The sequence below is a fragment of the Lampetra planeri genome, chromosome 11 (assembly GCF_965212315.1).
Source record: "Lampetra planeri chromosome 11, kcLamPlan1.2.h2, whole genome shotgun sequence".
Classification (NCBI taxonomy): domain Eukaryota; kingdom Metazoa; phylum Chordata; class Hyperoartia; order Petromyzontiformes; family Petromyzontidae; genus Lampetra; species Lampetra planeri.
In genome coordinates this window covers 14,737,916-14,763,990 of record NC_136117.1, presented here as the reverse complement: position 1 = coordinate 14,763,990, position 26,075 = coordinate 14,737,916, and the positions used below count along the sequence as shown (strand labels likewise).

General features: G+C 50.6%; 1 protein-coding gene across 6 annotated transcripts; it reads right to left on the bottom strand.

Annotated features, from left to right (window-relative positions):
- Window positions 1-678: 678 nt before the first annotated feature.
- LOC144721376 (muskelin-like) lies at window positions 679-21,697 on the bottom strand. 6 transcript variants are annotated; one of them, XR_013585894.1, is made up of 19 exons: window positions 21,557-21,697; window positions 18,930-18,999; window positions 18,106-18,248; window positions 17,691-17,779; window positions 17,251-17,360; window positions 16,520-16,733; window positions 15,679-15,756; window positions 15,504-15,569; window positions 14,598-14,710; window positions 12,193-12,405; window positions 10,244-10,477; window positions 9,206-9,335; window positions 8,622-8,769; window positions 7,425-7,542; window positions 6,768-6,907; window positions 6,524-6,626; window positions 5,778-5,832; window positions 1,200-5,045; window positions 679-1,145 (listed from the first exon to the last, which is right to left on the bottom strand). XR_013585894.1 is itself a non-coding variant. In XM_078598941.1 (18 exons), the coding sequence occupies exons 1-18, from the start codon at window positions 21,664-21,666 to the stop codon at window positions 4,924-4,926; spliced, it is 2,256 nt and encodes a 751-aa protein (XP_078455067.1). In that variant the 5' UTR covers window positions 21,667-21,697; the 3' UTR covers window positions 679-4,923. The 6 variants fall into 6 exon arrangements, 2 of the variants coding, with proteins under 2 accessions (XP_078455067.1, XP_078455068.1); XR_013585893.1 differs by having other exon boundaries at window positions 679-1,533; window positions 1,573-5,045; XR_013585895.1 differs by having other exon boundaries at window positions 679-1,697; window positions 1,773-5,045.
- Window positions 21,698-26,075: the final 4,378 nt, after the last annotated feature.

Here is a 26,075-nt window from a genome sequence, read left to right as displayed (position 1 = left end):
TACGGGCGTCTCACTCGGAACGTGCTTGCTCCACCCGCAGTCGCGAGATCTCGGCAAAAAATAAACGCACGCCGTGAAAAAAAACCTGAACGCCGCCTCTCCCGTGTGCCTCGAAAACCATGGCAAACAACGTCGGTGGAGTCGTGCGGAGCGCGCAGGGACCGTTTGCGATGTGCTGTCCAGCACGCGTTAGTCCGGGGGAAGCATTTACAATAGCCCGGCACGTGACGCAGTGACCCGATTTCAAAATCGCACGACAGGCGTGTGCAGTTGAGTCTTTCTGAAAGATTAAAAAAACGCAACGCCTTCGTCAATAGCACTGTGGCTTTAAAAGGAAAATTACAAACACAGGTGTAGTCCTCGTTTAACGCGGTAGATGCGTTCCTGATACGTTCCGCGTTAAGCGACAAGCACATTCAGCAAAAACCATCTCCCCATAAACAATGTCACGATCAAGTTTGGCGAGATACGACGAAGAATCGCATTGTAGAGAAAACACGTTGTGCGAGCACCACGCGTAGAGCGAGGCAATAGCCCTCCTTCATGGCCGACTGACTAATGTGTTAAGTTGCTTATTATGTTGCTTGTGCACCACTGCCAACAGCAGCAGCGTCATCTCCAAGTCACTTGCGTCATGGCATTGGCAGCGAGAGCTGCACCACGCTAACCAACCAGAGGTTCGTTTGCAACTTTTATTACGAAATAATACTGACGAAAAAATACAGCCTTTACAACTTATGTACAATACATACACGCGAAACGTGCGGGATCCCGCAAGCGGTGAGTAAATTAAATCATTGAGGCAGAGCGTAAGTGACCAGTCTGATCCAGACACCTGCTCGCACAGAGACCCCCCGTGTAGCCTTAACAGATTGTTGGGGCGAGTGCTTTTCACGAGCACCTATGAAGGCACACGAGGGCATGGGGGGGCAGCACCATGCCCGGCCACTTTTGTCTCCCTAGTGACGATGTTTACACATCGCACCAGGTACTCATTTGAGACTGAGTCGACCTAGGGAAGGTCCAGGACTAGGTCAGATAATCCTCACTGGTGTTGGAGGCTGTGAGCAGAAATCAAACTCGGGTTGCCGGGTTCGTAGCGCAGCGCAATAACCGCTGCACTACTGCCCCCACACACAATACACCTGCCTCCACACACACACACACACAATACACCTGCCCACACACACACAATACACCTGCCTCCACACACACACACACAATACACCTGCCCACACACACACAATACACCTGCCCACACACACACACAATACACCTGCCTCCACACACACACGCACAATACACCTGCCTCCACACACACACGCACAATACACCTGCCTCCACACACACACGCACAATACACCTGCCTCCACACACACACGCACAATACACCTGCCTCCACACACACACGCACAATACACCTGCCTCCACACACACACACACACAATACACCTGCCCACACACACACAATACACCTGCCCACACACACACACACAATACACCTGCCCACACACACACACACAATACACCTGCCTCCACACACACACGCACAATACACCTGCCTCCACACACACACACACAATACACCTGCCCACACACAATACACCTGCCCCACACACACAATACACCTGCCCACACACACACAATACACCTGCCCACACGCACACAATACACCTGCCCACACACACACAATACACCTGCCCACACACACACACAATACACCTGCCCACACACACACACAATACACCTGCCCACACACACACACAATACACCTGCCCACACACAAGCTACCTGCTCGCACACAAACCCACCTGCTTACACGCAGACACCTGCTCACATAGATGTCTTCTGACACAGACATCACACGAAGACAAAGATCCCCCATATAGCCCTAGACTGTTGGGGAAATGCGGTTAGCGAGCACCTATTAAGGCCGGCGCAGCACACGCGAGGGGTGGTGCGGCAAGCACCACGCCCATCTGCCTTTGTCTACCCAGTGATGATGCTTACACAATGCACTAGGTACTCGTAAGGCTGAGTCAACCCGAGGCAGGCACAGCAGCGGTTCAGATATCACTCGCCACTGATGTTAGCCGTGGCCGAGAATCAAACTCAAGATGCTGTTCGTGGTGCAGTGCACGAAGCATTGCACGAGTCACAGACACCAACACACAGCGACACTAACCAACTACTCACTCACACACACCTACTCACAGACACCTCTACACACAAACCAACACCTCCTCTGCATGTCCTGCCTCCCTCCAATACCTCCTCATACACTCGAGCAACAACCCAAAAAGAGATGACCTCCAGAGATGGAACCAGTCCTCAGTTTTGGTGGCAAATGAAATGGACGCCACACAATGTCACGTTTTTAATGTAGCTCACCTCCCTCCCTACCTCTAACATTCTCACTTTAAAGAGCCTCTCTCTCAAGAAACGATGCAGATTCAAATCCTCACGAAAATGCCACTGATTATGCGGTTAATGTCCAAAAGTGCATGCAAGGGTCACACGCACGCACCCGGAACGAGTGAACCGGGATCCTCGCTCTCGAGCGCGCTCAGGGGGCCGTGCCGAGCGTGAGAACTCAACCACTGGTGGCGGAGGGGGGGAGGACACGGTGGGGGCACAGCACCACGTGGTGTCCACGGTGGCGCCGGCTCTCGTCTCCGGGGAGGGGGGGGGGCACCACCATTTGACAATGTGGAAGCCACGATCGTTGGGTACTCCTTGGCAACTCCCCAGTTGAAAGCGGCGTCTCTGGGCGCTGCAGCCGAGGGGTTTGGGCGCCAAGCAGCTGGCGCTTGGAAAATGAAGGCAATGGGTTTGAGCAGTGGCACACAAAGTATGTTTGGTGTGAGCTCTGCTACAAGGAACAAAATGGGCCACTTTTTCCAACTTCTCCCCTGCCTCCAGGCCCGTAGTAGCCAGTGCAGTTCCACCACCTGCACAACCAAATGGGTTGGACTCTCCCTGGCTCAGGCTAGAATGCACTATTTTTTAAGGGTTCAACAATACTTTCTAAGCTTGAAGCTAACACACGCAAGTATACGATGATTATTCATAAGAGTTTCCTTTCCCATTGAAGAGAAACCCAAATTGTTTCTGGAGCCTTGTAAGGGACCCCCCGCAGCATTCTTCTGCCAACGTGTCACCCCCAAGTGTTCCGTCCATCGGCTACAGCGTCTCTCCCCTCCGCCACAACAAATCCGACTTCAACTACATCGACAGTAAATTCAATCCGTGATGTACTGTGGATTTAACAATAAAAATGTTTGTAATCAGAATAATACATACAAGTCAAGGTTAAAATTTCAATCAGCCGACTCCTTAAATCTGTATCCACCCACCCTGTTACCTGTAAACTCTACAGTTCGGACCCCCCAGTCTGCTAGGTAGAGGGGCCAGCTTCAGGCCCCCACCAAAGACCAACCTGCCCCCGTTGGCCTCCACGTGGTGCCGCACTTTTATCGCTGTGCCAAGTCTCATTGACGGCTCTGCCCCAACTAAATTGACGCACAGCGGGCGTGGCACCCAGGGCTACGACCCCCGCAGCAGCAAGGACGGTGTCACGCTTGTGCTGTGCCGCAAGTGGCCTGGCTCGTCCCACTTGGATGGTGAACCACCACCTCCCACGCTGCAGTGGCACCGTCGAGCAGTGGGCCACGGCGGCAGGGAAAAGGCGCCGGTCCGACGGGTGGTGATCGGATAAACCATGCCAAGAAAACTTTACCACGCGGTGAGATTTTTTTTCCCAGCGTTTTGTAGTGCAGTCGCCCATTACCCCTAAAAAAGGGAAAAGCGCAGTCGCTGTACTGAACGAAAATAAAAGAGAAAACTATGGAAATTAACAATCCGAATACAGAAGCGATGATTGGGTGGTATGACGCCTGAATTAGCTCCATGATCTTATGAGGTCGCTGTGGCTTTCGCCGGACTCGCAGCACCGCTCACCCCGCCCAACTCCTGCACGGACGTAAACATTATTAACGCTCCAGTAGATTTCAGATGCAACGTCAAGGCAGAGTTCACGGCACTCGTTGTTCCATGCCCCAGCGGTACAGCAACGCCCAAACACACCCCCCCCACCTCCCCAAGCGCACCACCACACAATTTATTTATACGTGGCAGCAATCAAATCAAAGACAGCACTGGCCACTCAAAGCCAGCCTTTTAAGCGCAAGCAAAGATGTGTCAATTTCACGCACGCAAACAAAACTGTGTGAGTTTCATGCCTTTTGAAAACAATTCTTTATAATGGGGAAAAAAAAAATCATTGTCAAAATGTTTGTTTAAAATGTTAGAATATACACGCGTGGAAGCCCTCGCCCTGCCGCAAGCCTGCCCAGCATTGTGGCGCCGGTCGACGGGATGAGATGAAGTGTGCTTCAGCAGCAACAGCTGCAGCATGACCATGGGCACCAACGCACCACCCGCTACGCACCCCACGGCACGCGCCGTTTGTGCGCACAGGTACCGGGGCTTGGCTTCAGCCGAGTCGAACCACGCCGGTGACCCGCTAAATATTTCCGCTCCCCGGTCCACCACATCCAGAATACCTCTCGCGCTCAGGCCATGGGTATGAGTCAACGACTCCGTTCTGCCAGCGACCTTGTAATTTTGTACGAACTGGAGCCCTGGGCTGGACTTACCGACCACAGACCGCGCACACACATAGGCGGGCGACCAACCTCTGTTCGCACGCTGAGCCGGCCGCTCGGCGGGTCTGCTTCTACGCTGGCTAACTGCACCTGCAGGAGCGAGCGAATGACCGAGCGAGGCACTGGATTTGGTGGTGGTGGTGGTGGCCACTTCTTCAGCCCCACCCGTGGCTCCGCCGGCGCTGCCGCCGTCCATCACCAGTGGCCGTGGTGGTGGTGGTGGTACTGGCGCCAGACAGTGCGTGAGCGGCGGGCATCACAGGCTGATGAGATCCACGAGGTTCCCTTTGGGAGGAGTCATGTTCTCGGGGAAGAAATTGACGAGCGTGTCGAAGAGCTGCGAGCGGCGGGCATACGTCTCGTCCACGTCCGAGTAACCTGCGGGGAATGTGATGGGACAGTGATGGGGGGGGGGGAAGGATGACTCTAATGATGTCCAGCAGGCTCAGTGGCGGGGGTGGTGGCAGAGGGGCCAGTCCTCTCCGCTGAAACCGTCAAGATTGTGTCTACAAAACGCGACTGTTTGCGTAAAACAACTTGAATGGCTTAACGCATCCTCACGGAAGCCGCCGATGAAGATTTAACGATAGCCCGCAGACCGACTGGAATCGCCAATTTCAAACTGCAGGGCGCAAAGCAACTACACCTGACGATTTCAATCATTCATCGGCAGTTTCACAGATTCACAATGAGACCCCTGCTGAAACTGTCCACCTGGCTCGCTCAGCAACCTCAACATGCACCATCGCTCACCAACTCCCCAGCATACAAAAGACTGACGCAACACAAAAGCTTTTGCCTTGTGGGTCTGAGTAGGTATGGAGCGATTCACCTTCATGCCGAGTCAATGGAATGTCACGATTCGGTGTCATGTTCTTACAGCTCATTTGTCCAGTTTCAACCAGACAGTTTTATTCGCTCCCTCGCCTTAAACATTAACATAGGCACAATCACTTTTCTACAACTGGCATTAATTAATTATGGTCCTAAATCGCAACAAAGCCACCGCGTGCAGATTTCTCGGATGAATGAGCGCTGTTACGAAATACGACTCGTGGAAGTCGCGCCGAGAAGGGGGTGCCGGGCGCGCACGCACGCAGCGCCACTCACCCAGGGGGATGAAGTCTGACGTGGTTTTGAAGAGAGACGACGTCAGCAGCTGGAACTGTCAAAGAGAAACAACACGGCAATGCACCGCTGGAGTTGTTTGACCATACTTCACCACGCCACTTAGAGCGAGTTGGTAAAAGGGGTGGGTGGGAAAGAGGAGGTCCTTGACCCGTTCAGATGTCACTCGTCACCGATGTTAGCGGAGGCAGGGAATTAACCTTCGGCCGTCGGGTTCATAGCGTAGCGAGTGAATCATCGCACTCCCCCTGGTTATCTCACAGCCTCTTGTTAGCTGGAGGGCGTGCAGATCCCATGCAGGTGGAAGATGAGAGATGCATTCCAGACAGTGGAACAAAAACATCTGTTCCACACGGGCGATACAAACGAGCCATTCCACTCACACGGGCGCTCATCTGTTCCCATAAGCCATAGATAACAAGAACAGCCGCCACTAGTGGTGGTGACATCACCACACCACTTGTAAGAGGCTAGGTGCACTTCTAAGGCAATCACGTGATGCGAGTAAGGACCGCTGCTGGCAGGAGGTCAAAGGACAAACTCAGGTGCCATGGGTTGACTGAGGTGGCTGGCAGATGCACCACATGTGCTGCCCCCTCTGTGCCACCTCACTGCGTTTTTTTACCACCCCGCGCTCCGCTCGTTGTTGCGAGCGTCGCTCCTCCGCCCTCACACACACGTAGAGCCTGCTCGCAACTCGGCTGCTGCCCCTGATGAGAAGCCGCTACCTCTTTCGTCTCGGTGGGGTCGGAGTGATCCACGGTGTCGGCCAGCTCCGTCTGCAGGTACGTGAGCGCCGCCACGGGCTCCGTCACCGCCTTCTCCTGGAACCTGCACGCGCCACCACCGCCCCCCCCCCCCCAGTTGTTAGCTGCGAGACTAGCTGTGGAGCGAGCCCGACTGCGAGGCGAGACTGTGGCTCGTGGGGTGAGCCGAGCAGAGCGGAGAGCCTAGCAGTAAAGCGAGCCTGACCTGTGCTTGCGGATGAGGTATCGGCAGCGGCGCAGGAGGTCTTCGCGCGCCGGCCGGCACAGCTTGAGGGCCCAGAAGTCGTCCAGTCGGATCTTGGGCAGGGTCGGCTTCCCGGGGTTTCCCCCAAACAGATAGTGCACCTGCCGGCAACGTTCACGTCGGTTAACATGCGGCCTACGACGGGAGGTGGCCGAGCGGCTTGGAGGTGTCATGCCTGAGATCCCGGATTCGAGAATCTGGGATTCAGCCACCTGTGATTAACTGGGTTTCTCAAGCAGAGCAGGTTGATATGTCGCATACAGAACAGCACTCGCGCGAAGCGAGGCCTACTTGAAATTACAGAGCCAGGGACCACATGGATTAAACATCCTACGCAGGTGGATGACACCGTTAGAATCGTTGTGTCAAGTAAGCGGGGCTTGGGCAGGTCACGTCACTGTAAGCGGAGACGGCCGACGGTTGAGAATAATGATGGAGTGGCAGCCTGGGGACGGGACGCGTCAAGGTTGGACATCCACCGAGGAGATAGAGCTGCGAGATCAGCTCGTGCGCAGCAGGGCGGCTCGCCGGATGATGACATTGCATGAGAGATGGCGGCGGCTTGTGGATCGATCGTGGCCGATGTTTAACGGTGAGCATGGAGGGGCTGCTGCTCACCTTGTGCACCTCGTCATACACGAGCTGGTGAGCAAAGCGAGGGCACGGCTCCTCCTCCACGCTGCCGCGTCCGGCAGCCCCTTCCTTCCCGGCCTGGAAGTTCTTGTAAACGCACGACCTTGGGGTGCACAGCACACAGCGCACGCAACTCAATAACTTGCATTAAAAAAAAATAAGAATAGGTTTTACCCTTTCTGGAAATAAAACTGGTGTTAAAATGTTCAAACACCAAATAGAAACCTTTTGCAAGGAATCAAGTTCGCATTCTTTGGGTCTTTCAGTAAAGTCACGTAGATAGGTTCAAAGAAGATAACAAAAAACTACGACGTTTCGATCGCAACACAAGCAGTCGTCTGCCTGATGACTTTCCTGATGACGAACGCTTATATTGCGATCAAAACGTCGTAGTTTTTTGTTATTTTCTATGAACCTATATCTACGTGACTTTCACCGAAAAACCCAAAGAATATGAATTCCTACAGTCACGAAAGCTTTAAGTCAAGATTTAATCAAGTTCGCATTCACCGCACGAACTTGTGGTGAACACAACAAAGCATGGCCTATACCATAAACAGCCTTCTTTGGCGCCTAGTCTCGCCAGTGTCAGACCAGAGAACGCCAAAAGGCGAAGTGGGACCTTTTTTATACTGGAAAAAAGGTCCCATTTCAATCGCTTGTACTTGGATATCTCCGCAACTGGTTGCTCGCAGTGGACACAGACGCTACTGGCAAGTGGCAACCTGCTCAGCGATCGGAAGCGACGTAATTCATCGCAATGTGACACGGTTGCGATCCACGACGTGTCGTTACGATCACAAATAGGCCGCGTGTACAAAGCGGTCGTTCGGTGACGGAAGATCAAGTTGCGTGATTTCTCAGCCTCGTCGCGTAGACGAGTCCAAGCAAAAGGACATCGGGTGACCCGTCCTTGCCCATCCGTCTGTGGCAAAACCGCACCGATCACACGGCTAACGGACTCTCTCCCAAGCTCAACGAAGACAACATGACGGGGAAGCGAGCCCTGGTGTGCGGCGTGGGTCGTAAGGTCGCTTCCCGTCGGTCCGCACCACAAGCACCTCCGATTAGCACGGTTGGCTATGCACGGTGCGAAAGAAGTTCAACATACATCCGAGGTGGACGAAGGGAAGGGAGGCACGCGGAGTGCCGTGGCGGGTGTGGTGGCGGCGGCAGGCTCACCAGGTGTTGTGGACGATGTGGTAGACCCAGAAGGAGTTGCGTACGTTCTCCTCGCGCTTCTCCTTGTCCTTGCTCAGGCCCGACAGCACGTGGATCTCGTCCAGCTCGGGGTCAATGGTGGCGCGCTGCGTGAAGCCCGTCATCGGCACTGCCCATGCACGCAATCGCCCACGCAACAACCGTTAGGGCACGACTGGCATGAGACACCAACGCGCACGCAGGAATGGCACGGCACAACCGTTACGAGATGCACACATCACATGGCACACATACACTATGACGGCACAACAGTCACGTCACGGCACACACGAGACCACCTTGTATGGCACACATGCGGTACTTGATGTACGGCACGCACCCGAAATCCACTTTCGGTTACGCGACAAATCGTTTCGCATAGCACTCTACTTTACAGCTAACACATATTTAGAACTTTGATTAACAAGTTTGTTGTTTCATAAACTTTTCAAAATATAAAAAACGATCATCACAACAAGCGATAGTTTGCAAAGTGGACAACACGGGGTAAGGCGTAGCCGAGAGCACCTCATCACCTCGGCCACACCGCACGCGCCGCGTCTCACCCATGCCGGACTCCTTCTTGGTGCCGTCCGAGATGATGTCCACGTGGTCCGTGTCCACGTTGTAGCTGAAGAAGTCGTTGAGGTACGTTTTGGCCCGCTGCCCACCAAACACGTACAGGTGGCGGTTCTTCTGCGGACACACACGCGGACACACAAGCAGCGGACTCTCACTCACTGGGCCTGTCGCTCAGCGTAATGAGGAAAAGCACAGAGAGGTGGTCCCTCAGTGCCGTGACCTCGAGGGTTATTTATATCTCGCGTGCGTGCGTCCATATCTATATATTCCTGGCCCCACCAGCCCCTCCTACGCCGTACCGGCCCTAATGAGTTCTCACCAACGGCACTTATAGCGCACTTCGCGACAAACCTGGCCACCCGAGTTCAATTCCCACTCACGGCCAATGCCAGTGACGATTATATGAACCGTCCTGGGCCTCCTCTAGGTCTAGTCAGCCTCAAATGAGTACCTTGTGCAGTGTGTAAACATTGCCAATGGGGAGATAAAGGTTGTGAAGCATGGTTCTGACCACCCACCCCGTCGTATACCGTGCCAGCCTTTATAGGAGCTCAGACCAAGTACACTGTTGCATGAGAAATCTAAATTATTCCACAAACATAACTCAATGCTCAATAAATTCCCTGTAGCGTGATCAATCAGCTCAGGAGGATTATTTTTAGACTGATCAGAGTACAATTACAAATTCAATGAAACATTAAACAGGTATAGGGTGACAATTGTGCTACAAATGCAATTGCAAGTGCAGTTACCATTAAGGATGGACAGCTTAGCATCAAATTACGATTGAGATGGGAGATGATTAACCGGGTACACGTCTGAAACAATTCAACACATTCATCACGAACACTGCCCTCTGCTTAAGGCCGCAGCGTTATCAACGAACGTGGCGGGATAATTTTTCCCGTTGTTCGTGCATCCACTGCCAAGCAGCAGCATCGCCACCACCATACAATTGGTTTAATGTTTAGGAAAGGGAATCCTTTTGGAGCTGCGGGGAAATCTCCCTTGTCGCCGCGCACCGTGTGGAAGAGCATGCAGTGGCCGATTCGGGACTGGATCTCCTCCGGGCCGGCGTTGCTGGAGTCCTCGCGCAGCAGGCGCCAGCAGCGTGTGGGGCAGTGGTAGGCGTACAGGCCGCTGAACTGGGCCTCCCCGCCACCGCCACCGCCACGGTTCTCGTCGCCCTGGCCCCCGCCGGTCAGGATGCGGCCCCCGAACGTGTAGACCGTGTGCCACTCCGAGTCCATGCACATCTGGCGTGGGGAGGAGGGCGCGGGGTTAAACGATCGGCGTGGGACGCAAATAACTTGTGCCTGGTGCCAAAAAAGTTTACGAATCTGCTCTCATACACACGCACACACGCCGACGCATCCCAACTTTTGCTTTAAGGTACAGGAGAAAAAGATGCGTCTTATAATCCAGAGAATACGGAAACACACAAAACGCCAGTGTCCAGAAAGTAGCTTTTGTTGCGAGTAGATGGACGAGGTGGGTAGAATGTACAGCCCGTCACTCCACTCCTGGATAAAGCCCCCCCCCCCCCCCACATGCCGTATCAGTCACGAGGTAGTTTCACTGTGCTTCACCACGCCGGTAAATGCAGATTGGTGCAGGTGCAGGATTCCAGGACTGGTTCAGATAAAACTCGTCACTTACGTGAGACGTGGCCAGGAATTGAACTCGCTGGGTTTACAGCACGTGAACTGCTGCACCAATTAAAGCACAACTGACAGAAGAGCCTCTATTCTTTCAAGAAGTGGCAGTACCCACACGTTTACCCACCACACGTCCTACCAAACCACTAACTGTGGTGTACCCATTTATACTGCCGGGTGGACAGAGGCGGAATGGTGGATTTGAGAAACTTGCACCGTTGTTTAAACAGCTGGGCAGGGAGATGGAACAAAACCGGTCCAGTGTGATCACCAATACTACCAATGCAAGAGAGGTGACTAGTAAATCAACAATATTTCTTTCTACAAACACCTTGCTTAAAATCTCCCTCCATAAAGCACACAAAACTGCTGTGTGTATGCGGGCATACGTTGCGTGGGTGCGTGGGCAGCACTGTGTGGGGGTACAGTGAGAGCACAAACAACCCATTAGGCCAAGGTCATTGCCAACATCAGCTGGCCAGGGCAAAGGGTGGACCGGGGATTTCAGTACAAAAACAACCGCAGTGGCGGCGACGGCGGCGCGCAATCACAATCGCTCGCACTACTCCGCGGCACGACCGCCGAGCACGCAGGCGGCTGCCAATTCCAAACCCAAATGGACTCGCTCGCCCACTCGCCTGCAAACATCGTCACCACTGACGCAATCGAAAGCACGAGAATCGCCGAGCGGCGGGCGCCGGCCCGAATCGCGGGCGCAAGAGATTCCCACAGTGGTACGTGGCGGGGCTCTGTCGCGCGCTCGCTAACCGCTTACAGGAAGAGACGGTGTCCCCTTTTGTCGGCTCGACGGCAATTAGATTTGTCCACCCCTCTGTGTACTCCTCTCCAATCGCTCCTCTCGTTTTCACCTTCCTTTGTCTACCTCTTCCTACTCTTCCCCTTCTCTCCCTTTCCTGTCTCTTGCGTTTCTATTTCCCTTGTTTGCTGGACCACTGTTGGGGGGGGGGGGCACCTATTTTCCATGCATCACATTCTCTGGCTCAGTTCTTTTCCTGTGTATGTTGTTCTTGTAAAAATAAACTCTCGCGGATGATGATGTCACTGCCTCGCCTGGCGGTCAACGGCTCGACTGGAAACATCATCGCTGGCGGCTAAGGGAGTGCGAGGGGGGCTCAACAGCCCTCTGTCTAATCAACAGGGGTGGAGGAATCAACGAGGGCAGGTGACGAGAACGATAACAATGGTAGTAGCGATAGAAGAGCGACCGAGCCGAGTAGATTAGCGAGTGCGTGAAAAGAGCTTCCGGGCCTGCTACGTCATCCCTCTCCACGCCGCCGCCGCCGCCATCTCACCTGGTGGTCGAAGACGAGCTTGGGCCCCCCGTCGGCCGACGTGTCCTCGCTCAGCAGGCTCCAGCTGCTGCCGTCGATCGAGTAGCGGTAGAAATCGCTCTTGAGCGCGTTGCTGCTACGCACCAGCGAGTCGAGGTAGCGCCCCAGCGTGTAGATGTGGCGCCGCTCCACGTCAATGCACATCTTGTGGCACGAGCGCGCGCTGGGGCCTCCCTGTGTCGTACAGGGGTGTCACGGTGGCAAGATGTTAACGACCTCACCTGGTATATAGGAGGTCACAGGTTAGATCCCAACCCCGACGCCAGCAGTATATTTGGAGTTTGCGTGTCTCTCTCCGTGGTCGTGTGGATTTTTCTCCAGATGCTCCAGTTTTTCTCACCACATTTAGAATCAACATGTATGATGAGTGTTTAGCCGCTATAAATTTCCACATGATGATAAGCCACTTCGTTGAGATATCATTTGTGGCCAGGTCGCTTCTGAAAAAGAGCTATAGAGCTTGGTGGGCCTCCCCTGAAAAACATTTAAATCGCAGTATAGTATACGACATGCGGGGTGGGTGCAGGATGGGGGAGGGGGGCAGTAGGGGAGGTGGGGTAAAGGCTCTACACTCACGAGGCCCTCCTTCTGGAGCATCATCATCAGCTGTTGTCATTCCACTGCTGGATGAGCGCCTCCCCAAGCTCTCACAATCAACCAGGCACTTGCACGCGGAGTCCATCGCTTCATCTCCCAGGTGGACGTCCCATTGGATGCGACCCACGCCTTTGTTGCCACTCCCGTCACTATTATTGACCATCGTCCATCATTCCATCTAAGTTCTAGGTGCAACGCGCCCTGCCCAAGCCTTCTTAGTCGTCTCAACAGTCAATACGACGAAGACATTAACCTGCGTATGGTCTTCAATCCACGTGCTCTTTCGGTCTCCCTCCAGAGCAGGGTTTCTAAAGTCGAGCTACATCTGAACCAAAAATGGGCTTGCGCTAACTTCACCAACCCGCATTGGCCAGCATGGTGAAGTATAGTCAAACAAACCCCTCGAAAAAACACGTTGGGAAGACTTCATGTGGCAGTGGACTGCAACTTATTGTGAATAAATGTTACACAATTGGTTTATGTTAAGCCTGCAGCCACGAGTGGTGGACATTCACAGCAAGGTAAAAATAATCACGTTGCTCCGAAATCGAATCGCCACATGGAACTGCAACGACTCCTGGAATGGCTGGCGAGTTCATTGTCGAGTGCTTGTGTTAACAAACAAACATTCTGCAATTGAAACGTTAGCCCAGTAGAGAGCAGGCGTGAGAAACCCATTCCTTGCCCAGGGCTGCTGCATCGGATTCTCAAATGCCTTTGGCAACCCCAATAACAGCTGCCATTCGCCACTAAGTGGCAGTGATGTCACCACAGCGCTTGAACCAGTATCGGTTCTTCATTACTTGGCGCTTCTGGCCGTGTTTTATACTTGCGTGATATCCAGTAATAAATTATGACGGTGAACCTCATGTAGCCCATGGGTCGTATGATGTGAAGTCTTGGGGTGTATCTGGCAAGTGAGCCGTAGATTATCCATCCCTGTATCAGAGTGCACAGCTTAAAGGTCACCCGCTGTTTATAGAGCCAAGCTTTTACCGCATTGGCATAGCGGGCAATTTTCACAAAACACACTCAACTGTGCCCTCCGATGCAGGGGACTTTGAGCTCATCAACACCACCCTGTTCAGTGTTTGCTGCTGAGTCTACCGTGATTGGGAAGTTCCAGCGTAGCCCATAGCAGTGCTTTACAATTACAATCATGAATCACGCTGCTTTAGTCAATCCACTGCTGGATGAACGCTTCCCCACGCCATGTCGGTCATGGGGGGACCCGCTTGACCATACTTCGGCACGCTGGTCAGTGCGGGCTGGAGTTGTGGGGCGCAGGATCAGTTCAGATGTCACTCGCCACTCGCGTAAGCGGTGGCCGGGAATCAAACTTGGGTCGCCGATCAAGATGCCACTGCTACACTGCTGAGATCCTGAGTTTAAATCCAGGCAGCTGGCTGTAATTAAACTGGGTTCTCAAGCAAAGCAAGATGATGATGTCAGCCTGGTTACCAATGATTGCATCACATTAAATATGGTTGTGCAATTAATTTGGCTCTGTTCTAGCTCTGGGAATAAAAAATACGAGTTTGACTGTCACGTGACGGACATTAAAAGGCAAGGCAGGTGGGAAAGTGGTGTCACCTACTGAGGTCACTTGATGGGATCTCAAGACGGAGCTCTGCAATATCTGCATCTGTGGACCAGTTGCACTGCTCTGAGTTGCGAAATGGGAGTCTTCATCTCGCGACGTGCCACTTATCGCACGTTCAGGATTAAACCGTTCTTTTTTGCCGGTGATAAGAGAAATAAAACCTCACCTCCTTGGCGGTGTCCCTGGAGATACACGTCCACTGGCCGTTGGAGACACTGTACGCCCAGAAGTCCGCGAGGTCCTGAGTTCCGTCCCATCCTCCAAACAGGTAGACGGTCTCTGTGGCACGCGGGCGGCCAGGGGAGCATCACATCATACCTCTGCTTTGAAGCAGGTTGCATTTCATCAACATCATCAGCCCAGTATAACACACAGACCACTCTTTAATTAACATGGTACGACTTCCATTTGACATTAATTTGTGGTGACATCACCTAGTGCTTGTGAAGCCACATGACTTGTCGAAGGCTCGCTGGCACGAGGTCACGGGGCAGGCACAAGTGTTATGCGTTGACGGACTATATTGATTGGCAAGATGCACCATCTGTGCTCCCGACTGCACCAGCTTTCTGTGATTTAGCTGCCCGGAGCTCTGCCAGTTGTTGTAAGCGCCGCTTCTGAGGCTCCGATTGGACAACCATGTATATACACACATGCACACGGGATCTGACCTTAAATTGAATCAGTACACCATGTCACGTGGGACATGCATACACAAACGTTCTCTATCTTAATTTCAATCAGTGCTGTCTTAATGGCAACACAAGTTATTAGATTTTTCATTCGTATAAAATCAAGTGGCAGCCAACCCACTGGACTACTTGTGCGAGTTGCCAATCAGATTATTCATTCACTAAATAAAGGTGACCTCTCTAAATGTTATACAGCCACGGTGTTATTGAGTGCAGCAGCATCACCAGAGTAATTTGATTCACTTCACAAGCAGCATCATCATCATCACTGCAACTCGGGAGTCAGGCGAGACGCGTTTCGCAATCAACTTAATTAACATTTTAACGGCAAACGCGAATTAGACACAGACAGGCCACCTGCCGGGACTGTCCGCACTCACCTGTGTGGACGTCGATGACCATCTGGTGGCCTCCACGCATCCCAGGTCGGCTGTCATCGCCATCATCTTGAGGACACAACAGCAGATGAGGTCAGTGCCCTGTTGCCAACAAGCGAGACTAGGGATAATTCCTGCAAGGCAGCTCCTGAATGCACATCAGCTGCAAGAACCCCACCTTTGTAGCTCTTAGGTGTGATCTGCATCCACCTGGGCTTGTACTCTTGCTGGCTGATGTAGTGGTTGAACAGCCCCTCTGAAACGACAAGCAGTGTCGAAACAACTCACAAGATGTCCTGCGATTTTATTATTTGCAAACCATAATTATAAATTGTCGTGGAACAGTGGTGCAGGTGGTTAGTGCATTGTGCTATAAACCCGGCCACCTCAGCTGAAATCCCGGCTACAGCTAACATCAGCGGCGAGTGACATATCGGAACTGGTCCAGGGAGCCCCTTCAATGCACATTCACTAGAATAGTGAAGTATAGTCAAACGACATGGCATGGAGATGCCTTCCATCCAGCAATGGATTGGCAGAGGAGAGTAAATTATAATAATTTATCCTCTATAAACTCGCCAATTAAAGTGCGAGTTGAATACAGGTTTGTGTTACTATGCAATGGGGGAGACATTCGCCCAGCAGTGGGAAGTTACAGCAAAACAACAAAAGCAGAAACTGACGGGCAGTTGTCAGGGCAAAACACGTTGAAAATTACAGTCCCCTGAGCACTGGTTTGTGTGCCCACGGTTTGGGAAACCCTTTTCTAATTTCTCCAGTTTCCAACACAGTAAGTTTCTAAGAGCAACACAACTTTATACTCTGTTTGTTCGCGCTGGATCATCTGTACCAGAGTTATCGTACCTGCCGCGTTCAGAAGCGACGGTCAGTGCCAACACAAACACTTAGTTGCAAAGCGTTCGAAATCAAACCATAACGGATGATTCGCTGCACACCTAGAAGCGTGCGCGCAGTGGCTGGTGTGTCCGTCTGTCTGTGCGGACGTGCGGTGGCCTCACCGCCGACGGATTTCTCCACGAGCTGCTCGCAGGCGGCAAAGTCGCCCTTGAGCACGAGGCGGTCGTGCAGCTCCGTGAGCGTCGGGTGCTCCAGGGCGATGCGCGTCTTTTTCTGCAGCGACTCGAACGCCTCCGTGTAGTTGTGCTGACGGAAGTGCTTGAGGCACAAGCGGATCGCCTCCCGCTCGCGGTACTGTGCGGACGGAAACGATGGCTATGTCTCCTAGTCATCTACCGCCTACTACTCCAGTCCACCAGCAACCCAGAAATTGTGAAATTAAGCCCCGATTCTAGCCGATTAAAGAGACGCCGAGATGTCAGTGTGTGCATCTGTTATTTCTTGGTTAGATTGCTCCAACGCGTTTTTCTAGACTCTCTTGATGCTAAATAACGTGGGGTCACACTGCCTCGCAATGCTGCAGCTTGCGGAACAGCCAGATGGCCTTGTGCTCCCAGCACTCGTGGATTCACACGCAACAACAGCAGGAGATAAAGTAGGTTTCCTGCCATATGGCAACACCATTATACACTGTACAATACAAAGTTCACAATAATCACATCGTCAGTTTTATTTGCATTTTGAGCAGTGTGGATTGGCCAGTTACTTTGCCTTATTTTTGTTGCAAAGGAACCTGGGATGCTCTGTATTAAGATCGCTTATAAAAGCAATTTGTATGGAGTCTGCGGACATTTCTACGCGATTCGCTGGGCGTCTTTATCACGAGACGCACCTTGCTATACCAATGCAGGCAGGGCAGCACCACATCAGGAGAGTCCACCCCGTGCATCTCCACGTACCAGATGCTGAAGTTGAAGCTGGGGCCCCATGACAGGATGGGAACTGGGCACACAAACAATTACAAGAACAATAACACAAATGCATGGATTTTATAAGGCTTTCCAAAATGTGTTTTTCTCTAGACGTATTTAATTAGCGGATAACAGCAATACATTTACGAGCCGCAAAACGAGATGCTGTCACACAATGCATGACGGGTGACGTCAGGAGATGGCATCACACACAATGACTTCGTCGCCTTAGCCAACCAAGTGAGATGGTCGATGGCTCAGGTAAGTGATTGATCATGGCTGACAATATGATCGGTGAGCTTATTAAAAATCGATATTCATAAAAAAATGTATGCATTGACGCAAGTGTCCAAGCCCGCACCTATTTTAATCCAGCGGCAAGGAAACATCTGATCTTCGATCTTATGCTTCAGTGAAAAGGTCTCCTTGTTGTGGTCATTCTTCAGGCCGCTGCAAAGCACACAAATGCGTGATTAAGTGGAATGTTTTTTTTTGTCACAGTGGGAACTAAAAGAGGAAATACAATAAAATACAATCCTCAACCACAACGATGCAGCTGGCTTCATGCACTGAACACTTAAGATACTTTTTTTTACAGAAATCTACAACAAATTATAAATTTTTCAAATGTAGTATAACTGATAAACAATAGAAAAAAAACATTTACAACTCTAGTTCTGTTTAATACAAAGGCTTAATTCTTACATCGGCCTCACAATCCCAACCATTACCCCTCTCGACCCCTACAGACTTCCGGGTCAAACGCATAGACCGACCTAGCCAGGAGCTCCGTCATGTTGTCCTCGCTCATGCCGCCGTAAATCTTGAACTTTTTGAGGTTGCACACGTGCGTCTTCTCGTACTTGCCAAACGTGATGCTCTGCACCACGGCCGTGCGTGCCAGCTTCAGCAGTAGGAACTGAGCGAGATCAAAACACGCAGCGGGGGAACATTACTCACAACGACCACACAGGTTTCACAGTTTAAATTCTTCAACCGGCGGGATGCTGCTGTAAGGTCTAATGGTTAGCACGCTGGACTTGCAAGGTCTCCGGTGCAATCTCTGAATGTGATTAAGTATCGTAAGAACCTAAAACTAGGATTCAACCGACCAATTGATGAATCGTGAATTTCCTCGGGAAAACACTTTTATACACCTGGCAGTTCACCAGCAATGGTTTGAGGAAGCCTGACTGCTGATGAGAAACAATGTCAAAACAGTCTAATGTTTTCCTTATATTGAGCCAATGCTGCTGATTATGTGCACTACTAGAAGGCCGTGTCGCCAATAGAATTTGTCAAAAACACCAGTGACATTTAACGTGCAGAAATAAACATGGCAATATATTGTCATTACAGTTCTCCACAACGATGTTTGGCGATTGTTTTGTGTTGCGTACGTATAGACGATTAATTGGCTGACAACATCTTAATATGTAGAGCTTGGGAAATTGTTGGCACCGGCACACTGGTTGGCTGCTGCCTTCCAGTTTTTTTCTGTGCCTCCTCGACGAGTGTGAGATGCAATTTGGAAGGACGCGCGATGCAGAACTGAACATTATAAATGGTAGTAGGATCTCGAGCAGTGATCCCTCTGCACCTGCGGAGGGTGGTTGCTGTCCGAGGACCATCGTGACGACTGGTCGTTGGAGATGTCCACGAGGATGTTTCTGGTGGGCGACGACACGGGGAGACACAAACCTCATCAAGTAAAATCCACAGAGCGATGGCAACCCACGAAGTTGTCTGTTCTCTGCAGCAACTCTTGAACTAAACTAGTTTATTTTCTTCAGCCAAGAAGAGAAACTGAAGTGGCATTTTCCACTCTGTATAATTTTTGTTGTGGCATACATTTTCCAAGCTTGACAATCTGTGTTGAATGATGTTATGCTCTCCCTGATTGTATTTCACTGTCCTGTAACATTAATCCAGGTCACCCTTGCAAAACAAGACATGATGCTGTTATGAGTTTGGAGCTGGTGAAATAAAGTCTATTGTTTCTTATTATTTAATATACAGAGAAATGTTGCCTCGCAAGGGATTGTGGCTCTGCTGTATGAAATCGCTCGTTATTCGACATTGCTAATTTAAACACCGAACCTCATTTATATCGAACAGTCCTTATCCAAGTTACAAAATAAAACCACTCAAGCATTTACAATCTACTCGCTCGCTATGAGGGTGCAATCCCGAGTTCAGTCACACAAGATAACACTGCAGACCACGTGCAGCTATTCAAGGCGTTTGTAAAAAGCATGCATTGATTTGTATTGCAAAAAAAACACTCGAGTAGTTTTACGATACTACTTACGAACCTCCTCTTACAAGCCACAATGACATTAATGTATACCAAACGCAGAGTGCTCTCCGACGCAAACTACGTAAACCGACTTCAGCTGCTGTACGCATCCGCTCATCGGTCTACATTACAACGTGAAACAACCACTTAAGCTCGTTAACGTTGCCCTCATACGGAGACGATCACATAGCAAATTATCTTCCTACCTCTTTGGACTTTATTTTGATACGAAGGGACATTTGGGCAAAACGTCGCCTTTCACATACGGTTCGTTTTAAGGCAGTGTTGCAGACGAATTTGTTAATTTCAGGGTTTTTTAAATATTATATGGCAGAACGACTTGAGTGGTTTCCAGCAAATAAAAACCCGTTTTTAGTCTATCAGCCTATACAGGCTTTCCAGACCAAACTATTAAGGAGTATGTGTTTAAGCATGCAAACTATGGACCCGTTTCGACTTTCCCGGTCTCATCGGAAGACAGGTTTGCCAAATAGAAGTTGCTGGGTTGACGGGTGTTTTGGCAAGAGCACTTCATATACTGAATATACACTCACCATTGGAACCTCATTTGCCAGTAAAAAATATGATAATTGTTTTTTTACCCTTCTATCTGGCAACAAAACTGACACCTTTTTTTGCATTATGAATGCAGGTATTGTGGTCTATGCAAACATGACTCCTTGTAAAAAAGGTGTCAGCTTTGTTGCCAGATAGAAGGGTAAAAAACAATTATCATATTTTTACTGGCAAATGAGGTTCCAATGGTGTAAATGCTTACCCCGAGCTCTCATACTCTGATGGTGCATTGTCTTTGAGTTGTGCGCCTTTTAGCGTCATCTGGTCCAACCCATGTGAGACTAGGCTCTAAGGAAAGCTGTCTCGGGTGTGGACCAACCAACTTCAAGAACAGTGCATATATTATCAGAGTTATGTTTTTTGTTTGCATTATGGCTGCAAGTATTGTGGTCTATGCAAACATCACTCCTAAAAAAGGTGTCAGTTTTGTTGCCAGATAGAATGGTAAAAAAACAATTATCTTGAATATACACTCTTGGATCCCATTCAACGCATAGCACGTACTATACCGCACACTCGTCAAGCGGAGTCGTGGAGTGGTTCATATGTGCACTGCTCGCTCGGTAATACACACTGCTAAGTGCAACCACTGGCGTTGTTGTGTAAGTTGTATTAAAGACTGCTTAAGACTCAATTCGTTTTACAAAACCGGCCACCAACCTCCCCCTACAAATGTTAATAAAGCCGCTTCCACGACTTAACACAAACATGAAGGACTGATTTCGTCTGCGTACTCCGCGACGCGTCAGGCGATCAATTGACATGACCACAGCCATTCATGTTTATGGAACACCGCTCAACAATCGCTATCTATCATGACCGATCCACTGCTGGGCCCCGCGATGTAGCAATCCACCAAACGTCCACACACGAAATCGTTCCCGTCGCTCCATCTCCACGTCTCTGCCTCTCTCTCTCTGGCGCGCGTTGCAAGCTTTGGCTTCCACTCCGTAATTATCCTTGACCGCAACCACACGCTCGCCAACCCTCCCCCCGCTCACGAAGCGCATCCACCCGCTTACGTTACTTTGCACGTAATCTCCAATGTGCACCAACTAAAAGCGATTAAACTATTGTACAAACATTAATATTGACCCCCCCGCCCCTCACGCAAGCACACCCGCGGAGCTGCGACGGCTCTGGGATGGATCCCTCGGCTAGGGCTAGTGCGCCTCAAATCGGTCCAGCGGCTCAGGCAAGTAGGGAGGGCGTAGGCCGCGACTAGGCCCAAGCAAGAGCGTAATGGCGGCGGGGTGGCAATGTCTAAATATCAACGCACGAAGCAATTGGCGACACTTCGCACTGGCGCAGGGGTAGACAGCAACCTCGTCGCGGCGCGATCACAGACTCACTCGGGCACGTAGGAGGCCGAGTAGCTCGACCACTTGTGCACGGAGTAGGCGAGGCGGCGGCCCACGGCCTCCATCGCCAATGCTGAGCGCCGCCCTCCAACGACGCCCATTGGCCGCGAGCGCGCCCACGTGACGGGCGAAAGAGACGCGCGTGGTTGGAGCGGCCGCTTTGGATTTGGACCAATGGGAGCGCGGATTAAGGATTTGAAATTGGGACGCACGTGGTGGCGTGCCAGGCTCAGCAGCTTCCAGCCTGGTCAATCATTGGAGCTGTGGCTTCAAAAAGGCCGCCTTTCTTGAACCAAACACATTATTTGGTGATTGCGCTAGCTCAGTAGTACCACTGTAATCTGGGCTATTTTCATATACAAGGATATTGCCCGTAGAGATGCTCTTTATTTGTCTGACCTGTTATTACCATTGGATAGTTCCAAAAGTCTGCGATGCGCGTCTGATTGTATGTTAATAGTTCCCAGATTTTGCAAAAGCATTTAATGTAGCTGCCCCAAAGTTTTGGAACCACTTAGTTTCGTATCTTGGCATCTAGGTTCTGCCATCACTATCCTCATTTAAACTATCAAAATAGCTAGAGTTAAGTGTGAACATAATTTTGCAACATAATTGCTGTTATTAAGTTTGTGTTTTAAATATCTAATTGTGGAATGCTTTTTAGCTCGATTGGCTTTCCTCGGGAAATAGACTTTTGATTTTGTGTGGAGGAATATCAAAACTACACGAATTCTCTCGTGAAGCCCTCTAGTGGCTAGCAGACCTCAATATTGACATTTTGCTCCTGAAAAATATTGCACGCAATACTCGATTTGCCAGGCTCAGCAGTTTCCTGCCTGGTCAATCAATCGAATTATATTGCTCCAAAGGGGCCTTTCTTGAACCAAACACATTATTTGTAGCTGCTGCGTTGGCAGTGGGCCAAGAGCACAATTAACAACAACTCAACACACTCGTCAATAACACTTGACACTGTGATGTAAACAAGTGCAGTCTCCAACTCTTGTTATCTCTTTGGACTCTCTGTGTAGTATGAATAATGGTCATTGCCCGAAACGTCGCCTATGATAATTTATTTCTTTTAAGGAAATATTGTTGAAGAATTTGTGGAAGACGTTTTGTTTTTCAAACCAAGGCCTCTGCACATAAATTATTATTCTCAAATTTAAATTTAATACGATGCAGCAATAATATTAATCAGGTTCATGTCAAACCTTACATTTGTCGAAGGGTGTTCATCTTTATCTCTAAATGCCAGGCTGAACCAGGTACGTTTAAACATTTTTAAAGCACTTGCCAGAGAATCGTTTGGTGCACATTAATGAATAATCTATACAACAATCATCACACTCAAAATGTGCGTCAATAACATTGCCTTAAAGTGAAAAGATATAGAACAAGCAACGTGTCAGGCAATGGTCAATAGCCATTACTATTATGTATTTTTCCTTTTAAGGCAGTTTTATTGATGCATCTTAGGTGTTAAGTATTTTTTTGTTAAAATAATCACGTGTCGTTGTGGAGAAATATAAGTAATAAAATAACCCTTGGCCTACTTTTTCACGATGACCGGACGTTTTTGAAGAGGTGGATATTTTCACACTTGACCCCACCACACACCGCCTGCCGAGTAAATTAACAGTGGTGTGCCCGGTCTGTATTACTGTCAAAAGAAGCTTCATAGCTCATCGGATCGTGGAGGATGGTAAAGGCGGAGGAGCATAGAAGTACAAAACAAGATATTTATGCAACTTCCCTCTGCTGACGACAAACTACATCTGCCGCCCCACAGCTCACAGCATGTGCTGCGGTGCAGTGGTGGTTATCGCATTGCGCGTCGACTTTGGCGACTTGAGTTCAATTCCCGGTCATGGCTAACGTGGTTGGCGAGTGATACCCAAACCAGTGCTGACCCCCACACTTTCCCACTGGGATTTTTGCACACAGTGTTGGTGTCCGGTGCTTTTTCTGCAATATTTTGCTGTCTTTTCTTGGATTTTCTGTTTGCACATAGTCACTTTAAGATGTTTTCTTGTTCATGTGTTTTGTTTGTTGTTTGTTGCGGTTGCACCCGATTCAAGAACCGAATGGCTCACAGAGCTATACCTAATAAATGAAACTTGAAACTTGAACCAACTCGCCCTGACTAGCTGAGTAAAGTATGGTCAAAGAACCCCCACAACCACCGCCGAGTATGGAGAACCTTCATCCAGCAAAGGATCGACACCGGGCTGATTTATTACAATTTTAGTTATTTATATTCATTGCGTCGCAGCTGCCGCGGGCATCCACGTTGCGCATCAACACACGGGCGAGTAGAAATCCGCGGCAGCAGCAGCGACAGCAACACGTGACAGGGCCGCGCTGCGCAGCGACTGTTGAGGAGTGCGCAGGTAACGGGGGTGATGGTGGGGTGATGGTGGGGATGGTTGTAAGGACGATGGTAGGGATGATTGTAATGCTGATGGTGGAAGATGATGGTGGGGATGACGATGTTGATGGTGGTGAGATTGATACTCATGATGGTGGTGGTGATGGTCGGCATATTTGGTGATGATCTCGTGATGATAAATGGGAGGATGGTGATGTTGATTGATGTTTATTATCGTGGCGACGATGCTAATGATGTTGCTGATGTTGAAAGCACTACTGTATATCGTGATGTTGACAATGGATAGAATTATGTTGGTGATCGGTGTTTATGCATGTTATGATGATGTTGGTCTTTAACGAGGATAACGGTCAATGAAAGTAAATGATGATGACGGCACTATTAAGCAGAGGTGTGGACTCGAGTCATGTGACTTGGACTCGAGTCAGACTCGAGTCATGAATTTGATGACTTGCGACTCGACTTGGACTTGCATAACAATGACTTTGTCCCACCTCTGCTATTAAGTGATGTTCTTGTCAAGATGTTGATGATTAATGGGATAATGATGGTTAACGATGTGGACGATGGCTGTTTATAATGATATTGTAGTCGAAATTGATGATGATAATTAGTTTAGTGAACTTGTTGATAATGTTCATGACGATGTTCATGTCGACGAAAGACAATGGGTGTATTCAAGTGAATATATGATGACAGCCTTGGCTGATGATGACAGTGATGATGTCCATGATGATTGTTAATAGTTCATATCAGGATTAGATAACATCCCTGGCGCGAGCCAATCACGTGACTCCCTCCCTTGTTGGGCAGCGCTGGGGGTGGGGGGAATGCGGGGGGGGGGGACTGTGAAGGGGGAGGGGCTATCGCAGGCTACGCCACGTGACCCCAATGCGTGTTCCCGCTGTTGTTTGCTGCTGCGGAGAAGTTTCGGGGGTGGTGGTGGGGGCTGTGGTGGGGGCTGGGGTGGGGGCTGGGGGCGGGGCTAATGGTAGTGGGCGTGGTCTTGGTTTGTTTACAACTCGGCTCTGACAGAGAGGCTTGGGCAGTGCCACTTTAGTGCAGGGGGTGTTTGGCCCAAGAATCATTGAAGCAGATAAACACAGCATGCTGCGCCATAGGTTGTCGGGGCAACCGGTGTTAGCGAGCACCTATTAAGGGGCCCGTAACACCGCCGTCCGCGGCGCACGAGCGGGTAGTGTTATGGCCAGAACCACTGCACGGCCGTCTTTGTCTCCCCCGGTGCTGATGAGTGATTTATACATACACTAGGTACTCATTTGAGGGCTGAGACGAACTAGTGGAAGCACAGGACTGGTTCTGATATGAATCACCGCTAATGTGAGCCGTAGTCGGCTTCGTAGCGCAGTGCGTTAGCGACTGCGCCATCGCTTTCGCACACGCACCGACACACCCACACCGACACATCCACAAAGACAAAGATCCCCCGTATAGCCTATAACAGACTGTTGGGGCAAGTGCTGTTAGCGAGCACATATGATGGCCGACAGCACACGATGTGGTGGGTGGCCAGTATCACGCCTAGCCGCCTTTGTCTCCCTCGTGGCGATGTTTACACGTCGCACCAGGTACCCATTTGAGGCTGAGTCGACCTCGAGGAGGCCCATGACCGATTCAGATAATCGTCACTGGTGTTGGCCGTGAGCGGGAACTCGGGTCGCCATGTTCGTAGCGCAGCGCGCTAACCGCCACACCACCGCTCCCCGCCCACAGACACATACACACAAAGACACACACCCACAAAGACACACACAAAGACACATACATCCACAAAGACATATACACACAACCTGACTCTCCCTCAGCCATACAAAAGACAAATCCCCCGTATAGGCTTAACAGACTGTTGTGGCAAGTGCTGTTCGCGAGAAGCACATGGCCGGGATGGCACACGAGGGGGCGGGTGGCCAGCACTACGCCCGGCTGGCATTGTCTCCCCAGTGACGATGTTTACACATCGCACAAGGGCACTCATTTGAGGCCGAGTCGACCTAGGACAGGGCCTAGGGCCCGCGTCAGATAATCGTCGCGCGCGCGCGCCCCACGCGCACGCGGCGGCGCTTCGTAAACACGCGCAGTGGTTGTCACTGCCAAGAC

Bases quoted from the DNA above. Each gene is read 5' to 3' on its own strand.
- LOC144721376 (XM_078598941.1), bottom strand. From the start codon at position 21,666: ATGGGCGTCGTTGGAGGGCGGCGCTCAGCATTGGCGATGGAGGCCGTG. The intron at 5,833-6,523 runs GTAGCGGCTTCT...TCTCTTTGACAG, and splicing joins ACCCCACCGAGACGAAAGAG to TTCCAGCTGCTGACGTCGTC. The intron at 5,046-5,777 runs GTGAGTGGCGCT...CATTCCCCGCAG, and splicing joins GTCAGACTTCATCCCCCTGG to GTTACTCGGACGTGGACGAG.